Source organism: Engraulis encrasicolus, chromosome 14, assembly GCF_034702125.1.
Source record: "Engraulis encrasicolus isolate BLACKSEA-1 chromosome 14, IST_EnEncr_1.0, whole genome shotgun sequence".
In the NCBI taxonomy this organism is placed as follows: Eukaryota; Metazoa; Chordata; class Actinopteri; order Clupeiformes; family Engraulidae; genus Engraulis; species Engraulis encrasicolus.
Window position 1 is genome coordinate 51,746,830 of NC_085870.1, and position 26,749 is coordinate 51,773,578.

Sequence of the window (26,749 nt, forward strand, 5' to 3'; positions counted from 1 at the left end):
GAGACTCACTAGTTTGACGCCCTCTCGTGACTTCACATGGTAATCAAACATTTCAAACAAGCGATTTAAGGTTAGGGTTAGGTTTAGGGTTAAGGTTAGGGTTAGGGTTAAGGTTAGGTTTAGGGTTAGGTTTAGGGTTAGGTTTAGGGTTAAGGTTAGGGTTAGGATTAGGTTTAGGGTCGTATGACGTAAGCGGTAAGGCACGAAAGGGCGTCGAACTAGTGAGTCCCATAATAGAACCAGGAAACAATGGGCCAATGGAACCTCTCTCGCTCTACTCTCTCTGGTAGTAGGGCCTGACTCTGGCACATTCATTTCTGTTCATAAAACAAATCTTCCATAGTAAGAAGAGAAGGATATCCTTGGGGCTCCTGCACTTCACAGTCTGGTGGGAGAGGTCCAAGTGCAATTAAGAAAGAAAGTCAGCGGAGCATCTTCAGAAGTGGAAGGTAGTTTTCTGCTTTGTTGGGAGCAGTGCCAAGACTAACGATTCAACGCTGTCATGTCATCATATCATGTCATCAGACGTGACACTGTCGAAACGTTAGTCTTGCCACAGCTCCCAATAAAGTAGAAAACTACCTTCCACATCTGAAGATGCTCCGGTGACTTTCTTTCTTACTACGGTAGTAATTATCACTCTGTACCATACTATTATGCCATATGCTGTGCTAACCACAACCCAACCAGCTCGTCTACTTTTGAAAAAAAGAACAAGTTAAGTTCACAAAAACCCATTGTCTTCCATGTTTAGAGCAGTTGAAAAAGACTTGCATTGCACTGAACTGCATTGCATTGTGTTAGGCATTGAGCTTCAGCCAATTAACCAAACAGCACCTTAGGTTTTTCAGTATCAAAATTGAGAAGGTCAATTCCTGTGTGTCAATTCGTGGTATTACATAATTTAACATGGTAGAACAGAAGGTTACACTTTACTTGATGCTGGCATCATATGGATGACATGACACTGTTTTGACACTTTTATGACACTGTTATGACACAGTCATGGACAAGTCATAAATGTCAATGTCAATGTCAATGTTTTATTGTCATGAAAAGTTGACATTGGTTGGCCTGTCCTTACCATAACCGAATGTCACTTAATGACAGTTATAAAATGTTTAGGACATTGACATAATAAACATTATGACACTGTCATGACACTGTTATGCCACACCTATGACACCGGCGTCAAGTAAAGTGTAGCTGTAAAAATATAATAAATATAAAGGTTTCTGTCATTCAGACCATTCAGAGTAGACTCACCTGAAGAAAATTAACTCACCTGAAGAAGGTGTGAATGACCAAAACGATGTGAGCAATATAAATGCAAGTGTAATGGATATTGTGAGGGATGCCTACTACTCATTTGAACCATTGGCTACATCCAACATACCCATTTGAATTGGGGTGTGTAAACGCATTCTATGGTGAACTGTTACGTAGCCCCTTACCACACACCGTTCCACCACTGGACCGTTGTAATAGTCACTGAAAAAAACGTAACTACCGTAGTACTACCCCACTATGACAGTGCACAGAGCCTTTAGTAATACATAGTGACTTGGTCATTGCCATTCTGGTAGCAGCTAATTTACACCAGGGCCCATGTCTTAAGGGGTTAATTCATCAACATTTGCACATCTACGTCTTGTGCTTCCCAGGTGGTGTATTTCTCAGCGACCTACCCCTACTTCATGCTCTTCATCTTGTTCTGCCGTGGAGTCACCCTCCCAGGGGCCTGGGATGGAATCCTCTTCTATATCACCCCAGAGTTCAGCAAACTCAAGGAGTCCGAGGTGCGGCAGGTTTCTTCTAGAATTACATTACATTTCTAGCTGATGAAACTCTTCATCATTTGTTTTCTTTCTTCATTTTCAGGTAGTAGAGTGTCATTCATGGTGACCTAATCTCCTCAAATGTCTCTTCCTGGTCTTTCTTAGGTGTGGCTGGACGCTGCTACCCAGATCTTCTTCTCGTATGGATTGGGCCTGGGCTCTCTCATAGCACTCGGGAGCTACAACCCCTTCAACAACAACGTTTACAAGTAGGCAGCAACTGTAAGATTAAATGACAGGCACAGGCACATAGACACCTAGACATCAGCATAAGTGTTCCTTTGACATGTACATGGTGCAAAAAATCAAGACAATCAAGACTGTGGTAGCGTGGTGCAATTCAAACCAGTACATTCGGCTGGCTACTGTGGCCTACGGTGCAGGAGCTGTCAAGCTCTGAAAGTAATTTGTGGGTTTTGTAATGAACGTTAGATGTCAGACAGTGACATGTATGGCTATAAACATCCACTGCTTCAACCGTGTCTTGCCAAATCACTTGCACTGTGTCCCTTTCACTGTTCGCTGGTCAGGAAATCAATGTGAGTCAATGGCAGTGAGCTATGTCCTCTTTTTCCCCCCTCTCGTCTCTACAGAGATTCAATCATCGTCTGCTGCATCAACTCTTTCACCAGCATGTTTGCTGGCTTCGTCATCTTCTCCATTGTGGGATTCATGGCTCACGTCACTAAGAGAGAAATTGCTGACGTAGCTGCTTCAGGTAAAGGGCTCCAGTTGAGCTTTCTAGAGGTTCTAGAGCTTTCTACGACCAAACGGACCAAATTTCCCTTGGTTCTGACCTTTTGGGCTGGTCTGAATACAAACCACTGAATTCTGGTTCAGACCAAAGAAGCGGACCGAGACCGAACTGAAGGTCGGACTCGGTACGGCTCAAAAGACACTGTGGATCTTTTGGAGATGTGAAAGCAGACTAACAAATTCATGTATCTTCACTTGAGTCAGAGGTTTCCCAGCCAAAGAGTGGTTCTATGCTTAGCTCTGCTAGGAAACCAGTGAACAGCAAGACTGCTATACATTTATGAATGTGGCTAATATGCCAACGTGATCCACACCAAAAAATTGGTTGGGGCCAAAAGCAAGTGAACTAGACTTTCCTGGTCTGAATACACCCTAAGAGACAACAGAAAGTCTTGTGTTTAACCCCTTTGCGCAGAGCCTAAGCCCATCCAATGTTACAGTCACCAAAATTGTGATGACCAAGACATAATTGGTAAGGCTTCCAGTGATGTTATGATGTACTTGAGTCTTTTTAGCAATGAGTGAAGAGATCCACTGGCGGGCCCATCTGCGCAAAGAGGCTACAACATGCCAATATGCCTCAGTGTAACTTCTCTAGAATGCCCAACTCCATTTTGATTTCTTTTTTGCCAACTCCCTAAGACTAACTCTAACCTTGCTCTTTTTTTGAGTATATAGTTGAGGTGTCTCTATTTATTGAGAACAGAGTCTTGTTTTGAAAATGCATCGATAAGCCTAACTGTAGCCCCTGTAGGCTACTTATAATGACACTACTTTTCAAGTTCGATTTTGGCAACCACCCAGACCTAATTCCCTACAACTATTATATGCCTCTTTTCCACTGGCGGTTTTCTGGTAAGCCTGCAGCTGCGACTCAGCCGCCACTTTTTGCTTTCGATTAGGCAACGACACAGCGCAATCGAAGAGCAAAAAGTGGCGGCCGAGTCGCGTTGTGTTGAGCTGTAGGCCTACCAGAAAACTGCCAGTGGAAAAGAGGCAATAGTAATCTTTGTGTGCTACCAATGCATTTGGCAAAGGTGTTATATTGTGTAATCTGTGTATTGATAAAGTGCACCTTTAATGTTGCGGTGAGCACTTCACTAAAACCCAATAACCCACATTTACCCTAAACCTTACCCCTAACCCTTTTATCATCATCATACACTTGTCTGCCCAATTGCTGCGCATTGATAAATAGTGTCTTTGATATGGCTGTGAGCACCAACACTAAAGCTAAGGCTCCATGTCTTGTGTTTTCCAGGTCCAGGGTTAGCCTTCTTGGCCTACCCCCAGGCTGTGACCCAGCTCCCTATCTCCCCTCTGTGGTCTATTCTCTTCTTCTCCATGTTACTGATGCTGGGAATTGACAGTCAGGTAACGCAGATAAGCAAACTGTTACTACACTCTACACTCAGAGATGCAGAGATTTAACAGAAATCAACAGAATTTCCGTAACAAATACCAAGCCAATGAATGAATGCATTTTATTATTTCTTCACACCAACATTTATCTTTCAATTACATGAGACATAGAAAGTTTAACAGCATGGAGAAAATGGTCCCTAAGTGAAGCTAAGACTAAGCTTAAGGGCATAACTCTACCCCTATCATCAAGTGCTACATGGACTGCTTTCAACCATAGACTGTGTTTAACCTCAGACTACTTTAATAATTTTATTCATCATATTTGAACCAGTGAAAAGTAAAGCTAAGCATCAATTTGGCATAACCAAACAACCCTGTCTGACAATTTTATTTTCATAATTTTGCCCCTTTGAAGGAAAGCACTTGAGCCTTACTAGTCACAAACCTTATTCGGAAATACAATTGCTTGGGAAAAACTTGTTGCACATTGTTGTTAACGCATGTCTTAATATTTCTCAGTTAGGCCTTAGTAGCACTTTTCAGTATGTTGTGGTGTACCAAATCAAAGAGGGCTCTAAATTAACACCTTCCAACCAGCCAAATGCTGTTGAAAATTCAATTTGGCTGGTAGGAAAGAAAACTTTGACCCAATTTGACTTATTAGTGAGTGTGTGTTTGGTCAGTAAGATTAACATCTACAAGCCATTTTGGCCGGTGATGAAAAAAGTGAATCTAGAGCCCTGAAATCAACTGTGCATGACCATAATGACCTTTCCCCCCTCTCTAGTTCTGTACAGTGGAGGGCTTCATCACAGCCCTGGTGGATGAGTTCCCACATCACCTGAGGAAAAGGAGAGAGCTGTTCATCGCTGCTGTCTGTGCGGTGTCTTATGTCATCGGCCTTTCAAATATCACACAGGTACAGTAATAACTCACAGGCTTTGTAACTTCACTGTAAAACATTGCAAGTCAGTATAATTTTTTAAAAAGTAAGTTGCCCTCAACTTAAGGCTTATATTTGTGTCAACTCAAAAATCAAAGTCTCAAGTTGAGCTAACTTAAAAACTTAAGGCAGCAGGGAAACTTACTGTTTTAAGTTTAACTTGCATTGTTTTACAGTGTTCCCACCCACTGCTGCCCCCCATCCCTGTAGCTACGCACACACAGCCTTTATCACAACAATCGTGTTGTTAACGGTATAATGCATCACATCATGAGCTGATGTTCCCCCTGAGCGTGTGTGTGTGTGTGTGTGTGTGTGTGTGTGTGTGTGTGTGTGTGTGTGTGTGTGTGTGTGTGTGTGTGTGTGTGTGTGTGTGTGTGTGTGTGTGTGTGTAGGCTAAAGAGGACTCTAATATACGTACAGTAGTGTGTTTCAATATATGGACTGGGCCTTCACAAACGCTCAAAGCTCTGAATTTGTGTGATTTTTTTGCTTACTGGTCATGGGTCAGGCAGTGTAGTGGACTTACTGTATGTAATGAGATTGCTCTTTAGTGGACATTGATAGGAAGAGTACTGAGTTGAAGGCAATACTACTGTCAAAAGACTGATGTTTAACACTTTTTTATTAATTATCCCTGCCGATGTTTGCAAAACATCATTAAAAAATGAAGTGGAATGGCTTAGTACTCCTTCATCCAACATGTACAAAAAGGATGGTATTTTACAGGAACAGAGAACGGGTCATTTTATCCTGCGTGAGACTCGACAATCTTTCAGGTTATATAACAATTTCCTTGACCACCTCTTACTGCACTGTTTCACCTTCAAGTCAAAGTTTACCAGTTGAAGCGCCAGTCCCACGTGCACTGCACCTGTACTGTATTTGTAGCATGTTTACATGTTCACACTGTCTATGCTGCACTGTATTTGTTGCGTTTCTATGTGTTCCTCTTTTACTTGACTCCCTCACAACTCCCCTTTTTAATTTGCAATAAAAGTGTGTATTGGCATGTGACTTACTTGAGGACTTTTCTGCACACATTGTGTAAATATTAGCAACCTGGGCTCAGAACTAACTAGGAACAATGTCAAGTCATTCTAGCACTACATGTGTAGTGGAGTGTTGAGGTAACCTCATTGGTGCCTGGCTAAGACGTTGACCTGATTGTAATTGGCTGACTTAATGAATGCCTAGAGGACATGATTGCGGTCATGGATTGCAGGTTCTGAAGACAGATTGCCGATTCTCTTCTCTCTCTCTCTCTCTCTCTCTCTCTCTCTCTCTCTCTCTCTCTCTCTCTCTCTCTCTCTCTGCTCTGAGAGATGTTAACAAGACTTGTTTGCCTTCTCCAGGGTGGCCTGTACGTATTCAAGCTCTTTGACTACTACTCCGCCAGTGGAATGTGCCTGCTCTTCCTGGTGTTCTTCGAGTGTACCTCCATATCGTGGTTCTATGGTGAGTTTACCTCCATATCATGATTCTGTGGTGGTTGTATCCATAGTATGAGGCTATAGTTAGTATATACCTCATGGTTTGAAGGTGGGGGTTCCCCTATCAGACGGGCAATTATTTTGTGTCAAGGGCCACATTGGGTGTAGAATATTGAGCGAAGGGCAGATGTTGCAGACAAACTCACCATTGTCAAGAATGAGAAATCACACTTGACACAACTTACTGGCTATTTAATCCCTGCACATTGTAATAAAATTAATTTAAATGAATACAGTAGCCTACTGTATGGTTAATCTCAAAGCCTCAAGACCCGTGCTGTGGTGTTGGATGAGGATATCTGCCCTATCTACCTGTCTCATAATGGCTTTGCGGGCCAGATGAATTGGCTTGGCAAACCTGATGTGGCTCCCAGGCCTGAATATGCCCACCTCTGCTCTATGTCAGCCATGGCCCAATGGTTAAGGAGGCAGTCTTAAGATCAGAAGGTTGCAGGTTCGAATCCCACCATTACCTTTCCCTACACCTTCATCCATGGCTTAAGGACCCTTAAGGGCAAGGCACCTAACCCGCCACATTGCTCCAGGGACTGTAACCAATGTCCTGTATCTAAATAACTGCAAGTCGCTTTGGATAAACGTATCAGCTAAGTGAAATGTAATGTAATGTAACGTACACGTTATGTAATGTAATGCAATATCATGGCTTCATGGTGAGCGTAGTGCCATGTCGTGTTTCTATGGTGGTTTTACCTCAATATCATCATGGTGCTATGGTGAGTGTACCATGCCTCCTTATTGGGGTTCTATTGTGAGTGTACCTCCTTGGTTCTATAATGGATTCTCCTCACGAATGCTTTGAAGAGATAGTTCTGTGTGAAGAAGATAGATTGAATTACAGGAGGTAACTGGGGATACAGGAGCCTGGGCCCGCCCCTGTGATGCTACATCAAATATCATGACCAAGTCAGTCTAGCAAAGTTGCCATCTCTTCACTTTCAAATAGGCCTCAGATTTGTAGCCAGCGACAAGCAAGCATTTCCCACTGTCAACCACTCTGGTAAAGTCAAAGGAAAGAGTGGTCTGGTTGATGTTAGCCTCTGCCAGTAACAGAGACATGAGTTAAGCTCTCTGAGATGTCTGAAATGACATTGCATTGCATTACAATGCCATACCCTTAGCGACTTACAGTTATTACAGGGTATTGGTTACAGTCCCTGGAGCAATGTGGAGTTAGGTGCCTTGCTCAAAGGCATCTCAGCAATGGAGTGAGGAAGGGAGCGGTAGGATGGGAGCTTTTTAAGGAATTCAAAGTCACAATTGACAGGCTAGAGGTAGAGTACCCTAGCCTAGCGATGCCATTCTATGTACTTCCATCCAAAGATTTTTGCTCCACACATAGTCTGGTGAAATCCTCCTAGCTTGGTTCGCTCACGGTTCTGCCAATCAACAAACAGTTGAGAGTGGTGACGCAGAACTCACGCGCGGAGACCGTTACTGATTGGTGAAGGTAGCACTATTCACACTTTTGTGCTGTTATTTGTATGCTTTTGCAACACTATATCGTAACAGTCATGTTAATAAAGCACAATTTGAATTTGAATTCAGAACTCCAGTGAATTTAAATGGCAGAGTAAGTTCAGACCACCCCCCACCCTCAACGGAGATGGATTCCTCTTAGCTTTTGCCATACTGTTTGACGGAGTCAACTGGCTAGCAGTACCCCACCAATCTACCCTACAATGGCAAAGTGCAGTAACTATGCAAACATTGAAAGTGAGAAAAAAGCCTTCCAAGCCTTGGTATTAGGTTGAGTATTGTAGTTGCTGCAAATTTGACACAGAAATATCTCTAAAGCGGGACAGTTGCACCACAATGCTTTGTCACAAGAGGGAGGTGGAATTTTCATTTTCAACTAAATTTTGACAAAATATATGGTCACTGCAATTTGCCTTTGTAGGGCAGTGATCAAGTCCTAGTTGTCCCCAAAGGGAGAATATTCATTATGATTGCGAGGTAATTCACATCTTGATGAAGAGTGCCACTGGGAGAAGAGGTTTACTGTAAGCCTTGCTGGCTCGTAAACATGCTACTGTTTAAGAGAACACTTGGTACTTTTAGGTTTATAATAACGTTATTATATACGGTAGGCCTATATCACACATCTTTAATGTCTTTAATATTTAATTCAAGTAGCCAATGCTTTTTTTATCAGAAAACGTAGTACAAATCATAGTAAGCGATGATCTAATATGATCATGGGAATAAAAGCCCTCATTTTACATGTAAGAAACTCAGATATAAAACACATTGCCTACTACCTTGCTACCATATAGGCTTTTGTGTGGAAAATACACATCCCATATCCAATTAAATTACCAATGACCACATGTGTGGGAAAAGCAGCAGAGCCCAGCTCCAGTTCCACATTCCAAGCCTGGTGAATATGCTAAAGCTTAATTGTTATGCATGACAAAACTGATTATGCAAATCGCCTCCATTTTGCATTTATCAGAAGCGGCAGCCAGCCGGTCCTCAGACATCTTAGCGGCATTAACATGAGGTTAAATGGCCACCACCTTAGCCGTATATAGCCTAATACATAACGCTACTCAGAGCACGGTCTTACATTTGTGTGTGTGTGTGTGTGTGTGTGTGTGTGTGTGTGTGTGTGTGTGTGTGTGTGTGTGTGTGTGTGTGTGTGTGTGTGTGTGTGTGTGCTTGGCAGGTGTGAATAAGTTCTACGACAACATTGAGGAGATGATTGGCTACAAGCCCTGCTTCTGGTGGAAGCTGTGCTGGGTGGTTTTCACCCCTCTCATCATTGGTGTAAGTATGCAAATGTATTACCTGCACACGGCTAAATTATTTGGTTGATTCAGTATATATTCATTTTTTTGTGTTGGGTTCCGTTTCAGGTTTTTGCTTATTTGTAGGTAGAAAACACACACACACACACACACACACACACACACACACACACACACACACACACACACACACACACACACACACACACACACACACACACACACAGACACACACACACACACACACACACACACACACACACACACACACACACACACACACACACACACACACACACACACCTCTAAACAGCAGTGCATATTATGAAAATCTTACTGCTCGCTTATACTGGCCAATCAAAAACATAACTTTGTTCCACTGATTTCTGCTTTATTTGCTATGAAAATGGCTTCTCCTTGCATTTACCCCAACCATCCACGTGTCAGTCATTGTAGCAGGTTCAAAAGGTTTCCTGTTGTACTGCTCGTTTGCCACAGTGATGCTAGCATAGCATGCTATCTGCAGTGTCTGGAGTTTAGCCTATTTCCCACTTTTCGGATTAGCAATGCATATGATGTAACACACGACTGTACATCTCTTTGACGATATGGCAAACCACATTGTGTAGCAGAGAAAACCGATCCAATAGTATTGCCAACTTCCAAATCTTCTCGCCCAAATGCTGGCTTGTTCCTTTCTAACAGACACATTTCTACCGAGATAGCCTCGGGCTTTTCTGTTTTTTGTTACTATTCTCCTGATGTGATTTACATAAAAATGACCTGCCGACCTCAATATTTACACTCATAATGGCATATAGTATGTGTGCATTTGATGAATTATCTGCCAGGTTTACCTAAAAATATCAATAAAAGCACACGCAAATGTCAGCACGCATGTATGTATTGCCGTTTATGTCATACTATCTACACAATGTAATGTAAACCCATCATTGAGTAAAAAAACCTTTTCATTGCTTATGAATTCTTGAATTCATGACTACATAATAATAAAAAATATTGTATCTTGTAGGCTTTTCTTGCATCTTTATGCCAATGTGATGTTCTAAATCAGGGGTCAGGAACCTTTTTGGTGGAGAGAGCCATAAACGCCAAATTTTTAAAAAGAAAATTTCACGAGAGCCATACCATTTTAAAAACACTGAATACAATTGAAAGCATGTATTTCAATTAAACCCAACAATCTTAGAGTGTACTGTCAAGTTATTGCTTTAATTGATAACATGTAAGTAGAGGGCTGCCAACTGTCAACTTCATTATGGCGAGGGTCTGGTAGTCCTCCCCCCGAAAATGTTGAATTTCTTAGATGTAATTTCCTGCATTTTAACGTCCCATGTCCCGTTTCAATTCAATATGGAACCTGTACTTTTATTTATAAATATAGGACCGTTCCATATTTCAAGGGATGGTTGGCAACCCCAGATAAGTAAGAGCCATATACAGTTCCCAAAAGAGCCACATGTGGCTCTAGAGCCATAGGTTCCTGACCCCTGTTCTAAACCCATCTCTGTGGCTATATTGTGTTGTAGGGTGTGTTCCTCTTCAGTGCCATCCAGATGGTTCCCCTGACCATGGGCGACTATGTGTTCCCCAAGTGGGGCCAGGGGGTGGGCTGGTGCATGGCCCTCTCCTCCATGGTCCTCATCCCGGGCTACATGGGCTACATGTACCTCACGCTAAAGGGCTCCTACAAGGAGGTGAGTAGCAGTGTTGTTGTTCTTTCTCTACTTTCCAGCACATTGAATGACAGTTTTGTATGATAATGTGCTATAAATAATATTGATTGATCGATTGATCTCTTGATTTATTGATTGATTAATTGATTGATTGGTCCCGGTTTTTAATGGTCTATCCTGGACAAAAGAACTTCCCTGGACACTAAATGAAGGGTGTAAAAAGGTTGATTGAGTCTTACATCGTAACAACATTGCTGTAACATTACAGAGAGCCTTAAAGGATAACTCCAGTCAATTTCAACATGCTGTTGTAATGCTCAAACTACCCTGGACTTTTCTTTTCTTCAGCCTTTTCCGAGATCCTGGTCATTGTAATGGGGGCAGATGTTTGTTGACATAAAAAAAATGTTTTGATTTATTCCCAAAAACATCCAAAAAGTTATGCAACATCAGCAGACAACTAGCAAACAGCGATAGCTTTTGGGAAAATATTTGGAGTAGGCCTATGTAAAGAATTTTAAAAATGTAAACAAAATCTGCCCACATTACAATACCTCAGATGTCAGAAAGGGCTGAGCCGAAAAATGCAGCATCAACGGGTACTGACAAGTCAAGGGAAGTGTGAGCATTACAACTGCATGTTGAAATTGGCTGGAGTTATCCTTTAATGGCCCATGTACATCAGGCGCTACCTACGCGACCCAGGTAGCTGGGGTGGTTGAAGAAGTTTCGTCATGAATTCGTTCTATTCGCTCTAGACGCTGCACTGACATGTTTGATTCAGCTAATCACATAACGGCTCTGTCTTGACAGCCTGGGACATTCCTCGATATGAACGTTCCAATTGGTTTTCGCCGAACCACGTCATAGCGAATTCGCTTAAGATTAGCTTGAGGTTAATCGTCAAAATTCGCCCTGGTCGCTCAAGAAGCTTCGCTCCTGGCGAATTCGCTCTGGTAGCTTTATTCGCCTTCCCTCCATAGAGAAATAATGACTTCCGCCGCGCAGGTCGCTTAGTTCGCCTTTGATGTACACGGGGCATAAGGCTCTCGGTAATGTTACAGCAATGTTGTTACGATGTAGTTGAGGCCCTGCTGTGGGCCCATCTGCACAAAGAGGATGCAGGGACCAATGGAAATGCTTGGAACCTGTGTTCACTGCTGTATCACTGTTGGGGGTAAAAGTGAACATAATTTTGGCTATTACATAATGTGTTGAAGGACAGTTGTGTTTCACACATAATGCAAGACAGTCTCTAAGCTGACAGTAGTCCTATCACCTTAACTACACTCACAGAAATTACTGCCCTGGAAGGCCCAACATAATTGGACACCACATCTAAACTTAAGATATTGATGCAGTATGCAAAGTTAATCATCCACGATTTCAAGACTTTTTCATTGTTGTTGAAAAATGGGCTGTACAACGGAATTCAATAGTTTTCTTTCTACGCCCCCAGCGCCTTCGATTAATGCTCCAGCCGACGATTGTGAAGAGAGCACAAGAGAATGGTCCAGAGCAGCAGCCGGAGAACCCCACCCCTGCCAACGAGGAAGCTTACATCTAAAAACCCCAATGAATACCCACAATGCCACGGGGCCAACAATGGCGATGATGCAGAACCACGTAATCACTGTTGAACACAACCAAGGACTTCCATGTCTAAAAGTGTAATCACCTACCTCCTAGGGACAAACGTGACCAACCTGATTACTATCTCTACGTTCGGGGAAAGAGAGCACAAAAAAATACAACCTAAAAATATATATGAGAAACCTCTAGCGTTAGCTTGTATATCATATGCAAAAAATACTAGTCTAAAATGTTACCATGGTAACCCCCGGACAACTGTAAATTGAACAACGATGTGAAATTCCAAGGCCCAACGTGATTCAACACTACTGTGCTAATTTAAGATATTGACATGTAATTAATCTATTAAATATTGTAAAGAAAAAAAAACGGAAAAAACACGAATAGAATAGAATCAGATTGTAGTCGATTGTACTTGACTGAAATACAGAAACTGAGGTTGGAGAGAAGATCAAAGGCACATAAATGCAATGCCAGTGGTTGCATGGCGGGACTGAGTTTCTTGTCCTTTTTTAAGCCAGTGCCCCATTGCGGGGGTGAGCAAATGGCAAGGCCAAATCTCATGATGTATGTATACTTAAATATATAATATGTAGCCTGACTATCAGTCTTCTCCAAGACCAGACCCTATGGTTTACAGACCTTTCTTCAACCAGTATATACAGGTTATCCTTAAGAATAAGCACAAGGCCAGTATGATGACGCGATCTGCCACAAAAGCAATTGAAGTTTATTATGACTGACTGTTACACTTTTATCTTTGATTTTTTTTAAACGGAAAAATACAAATATGAGTTTGTATGTTTTTTAGATTCATTTTAGGGTGTTTTCTATATGAGACTGAAAAAAAGGACCAAAACCATATGAATCCATACAGAGGGAAGATTAAGGCAAGTGCCACCTAGATTTGGAATGAAATATCAATCACATGTGTCATTGTGCAACCACAGGGTACGGTCTTGCCACCTAAACTTTTTTGGCCATGTACGGTACGTCCATTTTGAAACAGTCACTCAACACAATCGTGTGCCACTCCTCAGGAACTCAGGTGTTCAGTGACCAAATTTGTTTTTCCTGAAATTTAGAAGGTGTGAGAAGGTCTTCAACCAACCAGGTGATGTGGTTGGGGCCACAGGCTGTGTCTGAGTGGTTCACTCATTCTCTACACAGGTCACACTATAGGGTCAGAGATTTCATCATGTCCCTATATGTTACACCGTGTTGAGGACAAGTGAACGTCTTGGATTTAGCCAAAGTCTGTTTACATGACTGTGCAGGTTAACAATGTAAGCTAAGGACACCATGGAGATGAACCAACCACCTTTGCCAACAAGGACAAACCAACATATTTGTTGAGTTTTGTTTCTTTTCTTTACTTTTTTTTTCTTTTTTTTCCTCTTATTTTTTTAAAGGAAACTGAGTTGTTTGGCAATAAATAGAGTATATTCAAATAGAGATGACTATTATATATGAGAGTTTACTGCTTGTTTCCCTCTATACCTTAACTTCACCCCCATAAAAGCACAAAGCTTTAAATCCACAAGGTATTATGAAGATTGCATTTCAGTGAGAAGAAAAAATAAAAATAAAATAAAAATTGTTAGTTTGCTTCTATGGCAGCTGCACATGACAGGGATCTGGATCAATTAGTTATTTCGCTCTTTGCAAAGATATCGAACTAAAATGTGCAATCGATCATGTACGGTGATTTTGTATAAAGATACCATACAGCGGTTTTCTCTCTGATAAAAAAATGTTGTTAAACTGTACTGTGTAAAAGATGTAACTGTGAATGTTTGACCTATGATGTATTTGTCTAAATGTTGAAGAATCTTATTGTTTATTATTTGCTGTTTTCTGCAATAACGCTATGATCTCAGAAACTAAAGCACATATCTTTACGAAATGTAAAAAAAAAACAATAATTACAAATAATAATATTATAACAGAAGTGTAATAAATAAAATTGTAGATACAATGTCTAGTCAAAGAATATTGTTTTGTATATTTCTAACTGTTTCATGGGCCTACTGTAAAATATTATATGTAAAAAAAATATACTACATGTCTAGATGGTGTTATATAAAAAGCATGATTGCCATATATGTTATCTGAAAAATAAAGAATTATAGATTATAATGTGATCTCTCCGATATGTGGACATCTCACTTATCATGGCTCTTTCTAACTGGCATGTCATTTCACATTTTCAAGCTCCACATCGAAGTCAAGTCACTAATCTAGTGCCTTGTGACTCCATACACACTTTTGACAACATGTTGCATTAAATTTGGATTGAAATGCTTTCCAACCAGATTGGTGTCCTGCTGACAATATTAATATTTTTTTTACAGTAGAGAAGAGTAGAGTAACATTTATGAATCCTGGATGAAATTAAGGGACATTTACCCATGATTATTCTGTTCTGAAGATCCTACGACAAGGATGCTCATAACATTGTATCCAAGACCTGGCTGACAGCAGTGTTTGAATGTTCCTCTTTGTAGATATTACAGGTAGAACTAGTCTACATTACTGGTACCCAGCACTAGCTGTGCTATAGTGGATACAAAGTCCGCAGACATTGTCATGATGTAAATCAAGTAGAATATGCAATAGCAAATGTGCTGTCAGCAAATACATGCACATTCAAACTCACACGCACATACGGACGTGCGCATGCGCACACACACACACACACCCACACACACACACCCATACACGCACGCACACGCAGACACGCACACAGACAAACACACACACACACACCCCAAAATACAGTCACTGACACACACCTTTGCCCTGATGGTTGCTGCCCCTTACTTAATAGTGTGGTAGGTTGCGGTTTCAACACACTGAGCAAATATTGAAGACATTTCATGGGCGATCAGGCATGCATGGCTATCGACCGCCATCGCATTGGTTCCTCCACGCAATCTGATGCGCACGCACACACAAACACACATCCACAGACCACCGTGCTTTTCTCACTGATGTTTGTTTGTAAATGGAAAGAGAGGAAGAGAGATAGATGGGAGGACAGAGAAAGAGAGAGAGAGACAGAGAGAGAGAGAGAGAGAGAGAGAGAGAGAGAGAGAGAGAGATAGGGAGGGAGAGAGAGCATAACCTCTTTGCTTTCCTCTGGTGCACCATTCCAATCCAGGGTGAGAAATACACTAAAAACAACAACACAAATACATAAAATAGAAATACATATAAATAAATAAAAAGCAGAAGTAGCTGTCTGTCCAGTAGCTTGATAAGATATCAGCCTCCCCTCCCCCTCCAAAATGAGCAGTGCTTCGTCTTATCAAGCCCTAGCACACCACAGCATTAGCCATTTGTATTGTCAGGCTGGAGCAGTGTAATGTAATGGCAACGCTTTAATTGCATCCATTGTAGACTGGATGACCCAGAGCCACAGTGTGTGTGTGTGTGTGTGTGTGTGTGTGTGTGTGTGTGTGTGTGTGTGTGTGTGTGTGTGTGTGTGTGTGTGTGTGTGTGTGTGTGTGTGTGTGAGAGAGAGAGAGAGAGAGAGAGAGAGAGAGAGAGAGAGAGAGAGAGAAAGTGCGCGTGTGTGTGTGTGTGTGTGTGTGTGTGTGTGTGTGTGTGTGTGTGTGTGTGTGTGTGTGTGTGTGTGTGTGTGTGTGGTGTGTGTGTGTGTGTGTGCGTGCGTGCCTGTGTGTGTGAGAGAAAATTAAATGTTTTTTAGCAGACAGAAAAATCAGAGGGCGGTTGCCTAAGCAGTAGAGCTGAGCCCCATCACAACCGTGCATGCACACGTTCAAAATGTTCAAATCTCTTTTTATTGGGGGGTGGGGAGCAGGGCGGTTGTCCGTATCATGGTCCATGCCTTTGCCGTTTGTTTTTATTTATTCATTTTTTTCTATTTATTTATTTATTTATTTATTGAATATTCTTTTTCTATTTTTAGTTCTCAATCACACATGAGAAATACAGATTGCGCACAGATTGTATGCAGATTGCTATTGAGAAAGGCATTGATGCATAATGCAGCTTACTACTGAATGGCACACACGCACTCCCACATACACACGCCCCCAGTCCCCAACACCCACCTACACACACACACACACACACACACACACACACACACACACACACACACACACACACACACACACACACACACACACACACACACACACACACACACACACACACACTCAAGCCTTCTTCGCTCTTTGCAGATAATTACCTTACATGCTAATAAATAGGCAGGCAATCAGGGCCAATCACGTAGTGTGTGTGTGTGTGTGTGTGTGTGTGTGTGTGTGTGTGTGTGTGTGTGTGTGTGTGTGTGTGTGTGTGTGTGTGTGTGTGTGTGTGTGTGTGTGTCCCTCTGCAAACTGCACTGATGAATATTGTGTTAATCAGAAAAAGCAGCGGTAAGGTAAACCCTGCAGCCATAAGCAGAGCCATTTTGCAACGACATTGTGTGTCACACAGGAGATATGTCGTGCTAGACGCACATAGACTGATGTCTGATGTCACACTGAGATGCATTCTACACTGAGCTCAAAGGCAGATAGATATCAACCCTACAGCCGACAGATTTCAAGCTTACAGCAAAAACAGGCTATTTTCAAGCCTTTGAATTCAAATATCTTTGCATGGATGTTTAAACCAGCATTTTGGCCAGAATGGCTCAGAGGATGTGTGTTATTAATGATTGTAGCCCTTTTTTAGTATGTAGCTGTTGGCAGCTTTGACTGACTGTTCATAATTGCACATAATTGTACCCATCATCATTCCCAGGGTGCACATTTGGATACTGAGCTGAGTCAACATTACAAGCCCACATCAGATGTAGTCATTTGGAATGCTTTGAACACTTTTCCAATAGATTTCAAAACCTGTAACAGTCTCTGAATGTGTCAGTGGATTTTGACGTTTGTACCTCTGCAGGGAGAGCTAATACACCCTCTTACAGGGGTCGCCGGCAGGCCTATTTACTATTTGCTGAAAATACCCAGCTACATCATAACAACATTGCTATGACAGTACCGAGAGCCTTTACAAACTAGACTGCCTGTGCAGTCGCCTTCGACTGCTTAAGGTATATCCCCGAAACGCGACGCTTCCAGTCCCCCATCATTCCTACCACTCCCGTCCACCATTTCGTAAACGTATATGATACATACAGACGTGACATGACGTGCATAGGCTTAAAACCAAACGACTATTGTGAAAATGAAGCAAAAAATGGGGCAAATAGTAATACTCTTTTAATGGTTCAGTGGATATACCACATTAGGTACAGTGTAATAACCAGTGTAACAATATTTAATACAATGTAATTTTTTTACTTACATCTTGTGTTTGTGCGTAAGTGGTATTACATGGTATTGCATATTGTTACACTGGTATTACACTATATTACATGGTATTGCATACTGTTACACTCGTTATTACACTGTACCTGATATTGCATATTGTTACACTGGTATTACACTAGTATTACATGGTATTAAATATTGTTACATTGGTTATTACACTGTACCTAATATGGTAGATTCACTGAAATGGTGAACCATTAAAATAAGGTGTTACCGGGCAAATCAATCCACCCAGTCAGAAGTTATGGGCCAAATGAAAATTCCGCCATTTTGAAAGTGTTGTCTTCCAAACTCGAATCAGTTCATGAACCTACCCTAGAGCATTCACACACAAAATCTGGGACAAATCCATCCACCCGGTCAGTAGTTATGGGCCAAAGAATAATTCGGCCATCTTGAATTCAGCCATCTTGAAAGTGTTGACCTCCAAACTAGAATCAGTTCATGAACCTACCCTAGAGCATTCACACGCCAAATCTGGGACAAATCCATCCACCCGGTCAGAAGTTATGGACCAAACAAAAATTCGGCCATCTTGAATTCAGCCATCTTGAAAGTGTTGACCTCCCAACTCGAAGCAGTTCATGAACCTACCCTAGAGCATTCACACACCAAATCTGGGACAAATCCATCCACCCGGTCAGAAGTTATGGACCAAACAAAAATTCGGCCATCTTGAATTCAGCCATCTTGAAAGTGTTGACCTCCCAACTCGAAGCAGTTCATGAACCTACCCTAGAGCATTCACACACCAAATCTGGGACAAATCCATCCACCCGGTCAGAAGTTATGGACCAAACAAAAATTCGGCCATCTTGAATTCAGCCATCTTGAAAGTGTTGACCTCCAAACTCGAATCAGTTCATGAACCTGCCCTAGAGCATTCACCCCAAAAATCTGGGACAAATCCAAACATCCGTTCAAAAGTTATCGCGTTAACACGAAAGACCTAACGCGGCGGACGCGGCGGCGGACGCGGACGCGGACGCGGACGCGGCGGCGGCGCACGCAAAACCATTACATCCCCGACGCTCCGCGTTTCGGGGATATAATTAAGATATAGCCATTACATTGTTCATGACAGTAAGGTTATAACGTAGACTCTGTGCTAAGGGGTTAAAGCAACCTGCCGTGTAAGATTTTTAAAAAAGTTAATTCAACATTTTTTTTTTATGGTGCATCAACCCGAGCCAAAGTCTTTGTTTGCACAGTAGGCCTGCCAACTAACACTGATTCTGATTCTAACGTTTGTGGTGTCTACAGTCCCATGCTGGGGACAGCTTTGATTGGCTGCCTTTGATTGTACACATCATCATCATCATCATCATCATCATCATCATCATCATCATCATCATCATCATCACCACACAGTAAAAATACAGTGTTTATTCAACACTTAGAGAGTACTCTGGGACTAGATACACTCTAGAAGGTGTTACATCGACTCTGTGTGTTTGTTTAACACTATTGTTTACTGTGCATCATCATCATCATCATTACCATCATCATCATCATGGTGGTAGTCATGTTCCCTCCTGGTGTCCACAGCCCCTGGCCACTCCAGCTGTGAGGGACGGCCACTTCAGCAGTCTAGTGTCCTTAATCAGCCCCTTGCTGGACCAGCCAGTAATGAACAAATTCCAACCCACTGGCTCATTGATTGGGAGAAACTGTTTGTACACACAGTCTGTTTGTGCACACAGGCAGCACCACGGAGGTACTTGAGCTTTCTTAAAAAAAAGAGGTAAAAATAATAAAAGTGAGAAAAATAATTCTATGCCAAGTCCACACATACCGTATAAACATAATTTTACTGCAAATCAATTGTAAAATGAGTCTGAAAATGAAACGAGAATGTATGATTGTGTATTTCCACTGTATGTTGAGGTTAAGAATAGAACCTTAGTAGCATCCTCATTTCATCTCATCTCATCTGCTGATCTGATATGAATGTGAATGTTATCATAGTCAATGTACCCGTCCTCATTTCTGAGTATAATTCATGACACACTGGCTACGTTTACATGCGACATTGAATTCGGAATGAACTCACTTTAATTCTGAATAAAGCTTAATTCCGCTTTGAAAACGTCATGTAAACACTTCACAATTCGGAATTAAATAAAAGAGTAAACTCTGCAGAACTATTTAATTCGTAATTTAAAACGTCATGTAAATGTAGCCAATGAGTCACAAAAGGTCAAAGCAGATCTTAAAGTGATACTGTCCCATTTTTGGAAATAAGCTTATTTGACACCTCCCCTTGAGTTAAATAATAGGGTTTTACCGTTCTCCTGTACTTTCAACCGTTGTCTAGTTATGGCAGTGCAAATTTTACCTCCAAGCTAACAGTTAACATTGAGTCCTATGAGACCAGTTAGCCGCGAGCTGGTCTCATAGGACTCAATGTTAACTGCTAGCATGGAGGTAAAATTTGCACTGCCATACCCAGAGAACGGTTGAAAGTACAGGAGAACGGTAAAACCCTATTATTTAACTCAAAGAGAGGTGTCAAATAAGCTTATTTCCAAAAATGGGACAGTATCACTTTAAGTTTCGTAAATGTCTTTGGTGTTTCTGTGCTATATTGCTATAATGTGAAGATGTCTTAAAACAGCCTGTAAAGACACCTTCAAGACATCCTTCTCCTCTGACTTCAAGCCAAAAGAGTATTGGATCTACATTCTTCTCCTCTGAATACGAGCCAAAAGAGGATTGTATCTACAAACCCGGCCCAACGGTGGCTCTAACGCCTGGGCACTGGACTGCTACGCCGGCGACCCGGGTTCGATTCTGGTCTGGATCCTTTGCCGATCCTCCCTGTCTCTCTCTCCCCACTAACGTCCTGTCTCTCCTCCACTGTCCTATCTCAAAAAATGCATAAATATTTAAAACAATTAATTGTCATGAATCCTGACAATGGTGGTAATGTAGATCTCAATTATGTGCTGGATACAATGAGCCAGACAATTCCATTTGTTTTTATTGTTGCAGTGAGGTAATTACACATACCTAGGGAATCCTTTTAAACTGTCCTCAGTCTGAGGCTTTCAGGGCTCCAAAAGAGCTGGCTTCCAACAAAGAACTAGTTACAAGTAAAGTAACAGCTATTGTTCGTGTGAACAGTTTACAGAACAGTAGTCTACGTTAGCCATAACAGGGTAATGGCAGCTTACCACGTGTCTGACTGGTCACGACACAGAGATAATATGTACGGATACAGCCTTTCAATAATGACCTATTTCATTGTGCATGTAGTGAAATACACAGTTGAAACCACTTGCTTTGCTCAGCAAATACAAACATTTACATATAGCCTATAAGTGCAGCACAATGCAGCAATGTATGTACAGATTCACATACTGTAGCAATCGTACAGTAACCACTGATCATTTATAGCTGGGATTCATTCTTATGGTAGCCCCTTAATGCATGCCGTACCATCTGAGGCACGCTTTTATAGTCATTGAAAGGTTAATTACCATAGTACTACTCTACTATGACATAGTCCACCTGTAACAGAGAGCCTTTAGTAATGCACTACGACTCGGTCATTGCCATTCTGGTAACAACAAATTTATAATGCCGTATTTTAACAGGTTAAAGTTGCATACACAAAATAACATAAATGTGTAATCAATCAGTTAGCAAAAACCTGCCAATTTTGAACTGCGTATACATGCCTTTTGTCAATTCGCTGAGTCATTTAACACCACACTGAGGTGAGGGTTATGGAGTGGTTTGGTCTGGGCACAGCTTTCATGTTTTCTTGGTTGTATTACAAAACATTTCTTTACTGACAACTTAGGTTAACAGGTTTGGTCTGGGGACAGTTTAGCATTTGGCAGTTTATAAACAGAATTTTGTCACTGTCCGGCAGAAATCTTGAATCTCCACTATTTCTAAATTATTTTATATTAATTCTTTATTCATTGTCATACACTGTGACTCCAATGGGACTTCCAACACCTAGCCGCATAGCCTTTCGAATCCCTGTCTGCGAACGCATTCAACTGTTTGTAGGCATGTGAAATCCAGGTATAAGATCCTTTTGCACATTTTTAATGCCCATATCTCTCAACCTTTTGTAACGTTGCTAATATATTGTGTATGTCTGCATTCAACAATCAAAGATGTAACAATGACTTCATCCAGCACAGAAAGATAAGACACAAAGTGGCCAGTGATCTAAGACACAGTAGCAGCGTGAGGACTATGCCGTGTCCAGTGATCTAACACACAGTAGCAGCGTGAGGATGTGCAGTGTCCAGTGACCCAATACATGTATGTAGTAACAGCACGAGTGTCCAGATGATCTGATGGGGACTGACACGGCCTCACTAGCTTCCACATTGCTTCTGGAAGCTCCCAGTCCTCTCTGATATATTAGCAAAAGGAAACACTATCGCTCTCATTCTCTCTTTCCATCTCTCTCTTTCTGTCACACACACAGACACACTCACACACCGACCCAGAGAGAGAGAGAGAGAGAGAGAGAGAGAGAGAGAGAGAGAGAGAGAGAGAGAGAGAGAGAGAGAGAGAGAGATTGACAGGGTCATCTACTCCTTGCCACAATGTGTCCATCTCTTGAGGCAATGAAGGCAGGTGTGACGATTTGCAGTCCCTTCCCTTCCACCAGACACACATACACGCACATGTGTGTGTGTGTGTGTGTGTGTGTGTGTGTGTGTGTGTGTGTGTGTGTGTGTGTGTGTGTGTGTGTGTGTGTGTGTGTGTGTGTGTGTGTGTGTGTGTGTGTGTGTGAGAGAGAGAGAGAGAGAGAGAGAGAGAGAGAGAGAGAGAGAGAGAGAGAGAGAGAGAGATGTCCTATGTGAACTGATTCGAGACTTTGAGTTAGTCATGCTTATTTGCCTTTCTGATGAAAACTTTACAGCTTTGTTTTAATACAACCAAGCCATAGCTACAAAAAGATTTTTTCAGCATTTCTATGAGAGTGACTGTTTTCTTGTTTTTTTCTTCTGTGTTCTAAACCATGGCCGTTACTGGCTTCAAGTTCTTTCGTTCATCATTCTGCTTTTCCAGTCTCACCATTCAACAAACTAAACCTCTTAATGAAAACTCTGAATGAAATGCATGCTCTGATCCATTTCCCAGTAAAACAACAACTGAACAGCTATATGGACAACTTGGCAGTAGCATAGTGCAGAGAGCAGAAACAAACACTGATTTGAAAAGAACCTGACCTGTTTTTTTCCCCACTGCTCCTGGGGTGCATTTCTCGAAAGCGTAGTTGTTAGCAGTTAGCAACTTGAGTAGTTCCCAATGGGAAATTGCATTACAACCAACAAAGTAGCTACCATAGTTAGCAACTACGCTTTCGAGAAATCCACCCCTGCTTTGCATTCTGAACAGTACTCATCGACAGGGACAAAACCCAGCAGGGAAGCATATGTACAAATTTGCCTGAATTAGTCAACACTTGGCACAGGGGAGGCTACTTCCAGAGACAGACTCTTGTCCCAGAGCTCAGCAGCAGAGCGAGGCAGAGTAGAGTGGGGCAGAGCGGCGTAGAGTGGGCTTCTCCGCAATGAATGATTCACTCCTTTTAGGATAGAAAGCAAAACTAGGTCCACCTTACATGTGTTTTCCCCTGAAATCATTTTCAGTGGTTCATACTTTAGTGGTTATTGTAAAGAGGCGCAAGCCGAAACGTTGGTCTTATTAAATGTAACTGCATGAAGTTCTGAGTGTGCGACGACGACCATTCTTTTTCAAGTTGAGTCTAATTGTCTGCCGTACGCACCTCAAACGGTGTGCGTTAACCGAAACCCGAAGAAAGACTTTATTGTAAAAAGGGTCAAATGCCTTTTTAAAATCCCCTCCTTTTTATGAGTTGTAACTATTTGGCCGTCAGACACTGCTTTAACCAGCTTGGTGTGATAGGCATATTGGTCCCTTTTATTTATGAAATGGAACTGGAGAGAGAATGGGCTTAAAAGGTTTTAAATGTTTATTGTAAAGCTTTGTCCGTACACTTCAAAGTAAATCTCTAAATACTAGTGGTGTCAACAATGATCGATTTGGCGATCCAATCCAATGTGGGGCTTGGATGATCCAGGATCGATGCGGCAAGTTCCAGGATCTATGCAGCAATTTTTTTAAGTTTCAATTACTTCCGTGGATATTTCGAGAGCAAATTAATGTTAATTAAATAAAAGTACTCCAAAGCATTGCAAGACTGATATAGACTGATCCAGACTGATACAGAAAACAGCCAATAAGTTGTTGCTCAGTATCTGACTACTTGTATTGCCTCATCATGACTGATGAAACATTTGCTTTGCTTTCAGTAGAAATGTAATGCATTTCAATGCATTGTAGAATTGAATCGGATCGGATCACTACCTCCCGATTCGTGATCGAATCGGATCGTGAGGGCAGTGCCAATCCACACCACTACTAAATACAAACTTACCATTATTTGAGTGCACCTCTACTTTTTTGAAGATTTTGTTTACATGTTTTTCTGAAAACGGACTGGGCAAAGTCTTCTCAAAAAGTGAAGGTGATACCCGCTTGCTTTTGCTATAACCCTTGACCCATCCCAAATGACATGCAATGAAACTCTAGCTTTAGGGCCTATTTCTATCCAGATGGACCAGACTTGTTCCCTGAGTTCAAACTTTCTTTGATCTTCAAACATACTGTATTTCTCTTACAGCCAGTTTAGCCTCAGTACTCTGGTGGCATGTCTGTTCAGAGGAAGTTCCTGTCCTTTCCATGAACTCCACAGAAACCAAGATAGGGAACAGAAATATTCTTTAGAAAGAGACCACAGAGAACACAGAAAGTTAACAACAACAGCAACAGTATGACATTGTTTCAAGTATTTCATCCATGTTCTTGGTAAGGCTCTTGAGGTCGCAAGGCAATGTGCAGAGTAGGCAGAGTTAGCGGCCAGAGAGCGGTAGCTTAACAAAGGCCCACAACATGATCTCACAGAATTCTGTAAAATGAACAAAGGCCACTGTGACACAAAATCACAGATTTGGCCAAAACTTTGTGAAGGGGAAGTGGAAGTGCTTTCCATGATGGGCCTGATTTATTAATGTCAACAAATTTCTCCTCAAACAACATTTCTGACAGGTTAGTGTTAGGGGTTGTTTTGGACTGGGCACAGCTTAGGCTAGCATCCTTTTGCTTAGTAGAATAATTTAACAGCCTATCAACCAAGTGGAAAAACATTTCTTTGCTAACAGGTGAGGGTACAATTTCAATTGTTATATCCTTTTGTTTAGTCATTTTGTATCGACCAGCTGGGAAAGGCAATATATTAAAAGAAAGCTCTTCTGTGAATCCATCATGGAAAACAATTCTGTGATCCCAACACGGGATTTTGACAAAATCTGCGAAACTGGCACAGATTTTGTACCAAGGGTCCGTGTCTATTTCACAGAATTCTGTGAGATCAGGCTGAAGGCACCCTGACAAGCAGACACTTGCAATCAACATCTGCCTCTGATTAGATGGTGGATGTAAGGTGGGTTAGTATTACACATAAACATTAGGAGGGAAAGCAGCTAATACATACATGTAGCTTTCATATGTGATCTGTCTGGCAAAGGCGGATGTGACGTCATGCCACAAACATCCACCTTTACCAGTCTGTCAAAAACTGTATTACCCGCACAACTAATGCGTTTTCAAACAAGCAATCCACATGCACATTATGAGTGGTACTAGCTTACCGTAATTAATACATCATGCGTATAACCAAACCGAATATCTTCAGCAAAACTCCAAATGTCAGACATGTTACAGGGGTGAGTAGAATATGTTACAATGTGAAATATTGTCAATATTGTCATAATGTCAATATTAGAAACAAAAACAACAACAACAAAATAACGTTTTGAACAACTTTTTTCTCCTTTAAATGTTTCATTATTTCCCCTGGGCCGGAAGTACACAATTTTTAAATGAAAGACATAGTCTACAAGTGTACCTTTATGAGTCAGTTCTGCGCCGCTAATTATGAGGGGGCCCTTTAAGCCAAAAGTGCTCGGGCCCTATTTCTCCCCCACACCACCCCTGCCCGGGGGCACCACGGCCTTACAGTAATAGTCCTGCTTTGATTGCAACAACTCTCCTTTTCAATGCAATTACATGAATGCTGGTGTGCCGTGGCTCATGGAGCTAAGGCGCCATACTATCGATGTGGGGAGTCAGCATCCTTCCTTATCTCACTCACACACTAATTTCCTGCCACAGTGTCCTATCAATAAAGACATGAAATGAAAAAAAAAACTAATGTAATATAATGAATGGTGATAATGATCTTGTGTAGCGACTCCATACACTGCTGTGTCTTTTTTGAAGGGTTTGCATGCATTTGCATTGGTTTGATGAGTTTCACATATGAGTAGATGGCTGAACCTTAGATGATAGGGCTGAATCGGGCTATTTCTGAAATTTGTGTGTGTGTGTGTGTGTGTGTATGCGTGGGTGCGTGCGTGCCATTGCTCATTTCGTCAACCATGATTATGAATATATTTTGTCAATGCCCTTTTTTGATTTTCGTCATTGTGACTAAGACTAAGACTACATTTTAAAAAGCTGATGAAATTAACTGGTGTTAAATAACATTTAGAAAAATATAGCTGCAAGCAGCAATGCGGGGCCAAGCAGTAAACTTGCCAAAGTCGCCACGGCAACAGAAGGAACTGCAGCGCCCCCTTTGGCCCAAATCTCGCCAATGTTGGTGTGCATTCCTTGGAGGGGAGTGTGCTCACATGAACCAAGTTTATTTTGAATCCCTTAAAGGGCTGACAAATATAAGCTCACTTCCTGTTACCTGTTGGTGGCGCTAGAGAGTTTGAGCTGGGAATCTGGATTTTTTTGGGGGGAGATCATGGGATTGACTAGTATGTGTGCAAAAAATAGCTAAAAGAATCTGACAAACGGTTGCTGAGATA

The 26,749-nt window shown here is 41.6% G+C and overlaps 1 protein-coding gene across 1 annotated transcript in view; it reads left to right on the forward strand.

Moving 5' to 3' along the window:
- Positions 1-14,582, forward strand: part of slc6a1b (solute carrier family 6 member 1b) — an 18,748-nt gene extending 4,166 nt beyond the window's left edge. Inside the window, exons 7-15 of the mRNA XM_063216077.1 lie at positions 1,665-1,799; positions 1,944-2,047; positions 2,432-2,556; positions 3,856-3,968; positions 4,747-4,878; positions 6,258-6,360; positions 9,082-9,182; positions 10,714-10,881; positions 12,320-14,582. Of these exons, the coding sequence (XP_063072147.1) occupies positions 1,665-1,799; positions 1,944-2,047; positions 2,432-2,556; positions 3,856-3,968; positions 4,747-4,878; positions 6,258-6,360; positions 9,082-9,182; positions 10,714-10,881; positions 12,320-12,427 (1,089 nt within the window). The 3' untranslated portion in view covers positions 12,428-14,582. The remainder of the gene's footprint in view (positions 1-1,664; positions 1,800-1,943; positions 2,048-2,431; positions 2,557-3,855; positions 3,969-4,746; positions 4,879-6,257; positions 6,361-9,081; positions 9,183-10,713; positions 10,882-12,319) is intronic.
- Positions 14,583-26,749: the final 12,167 nt, after the last annotated feature.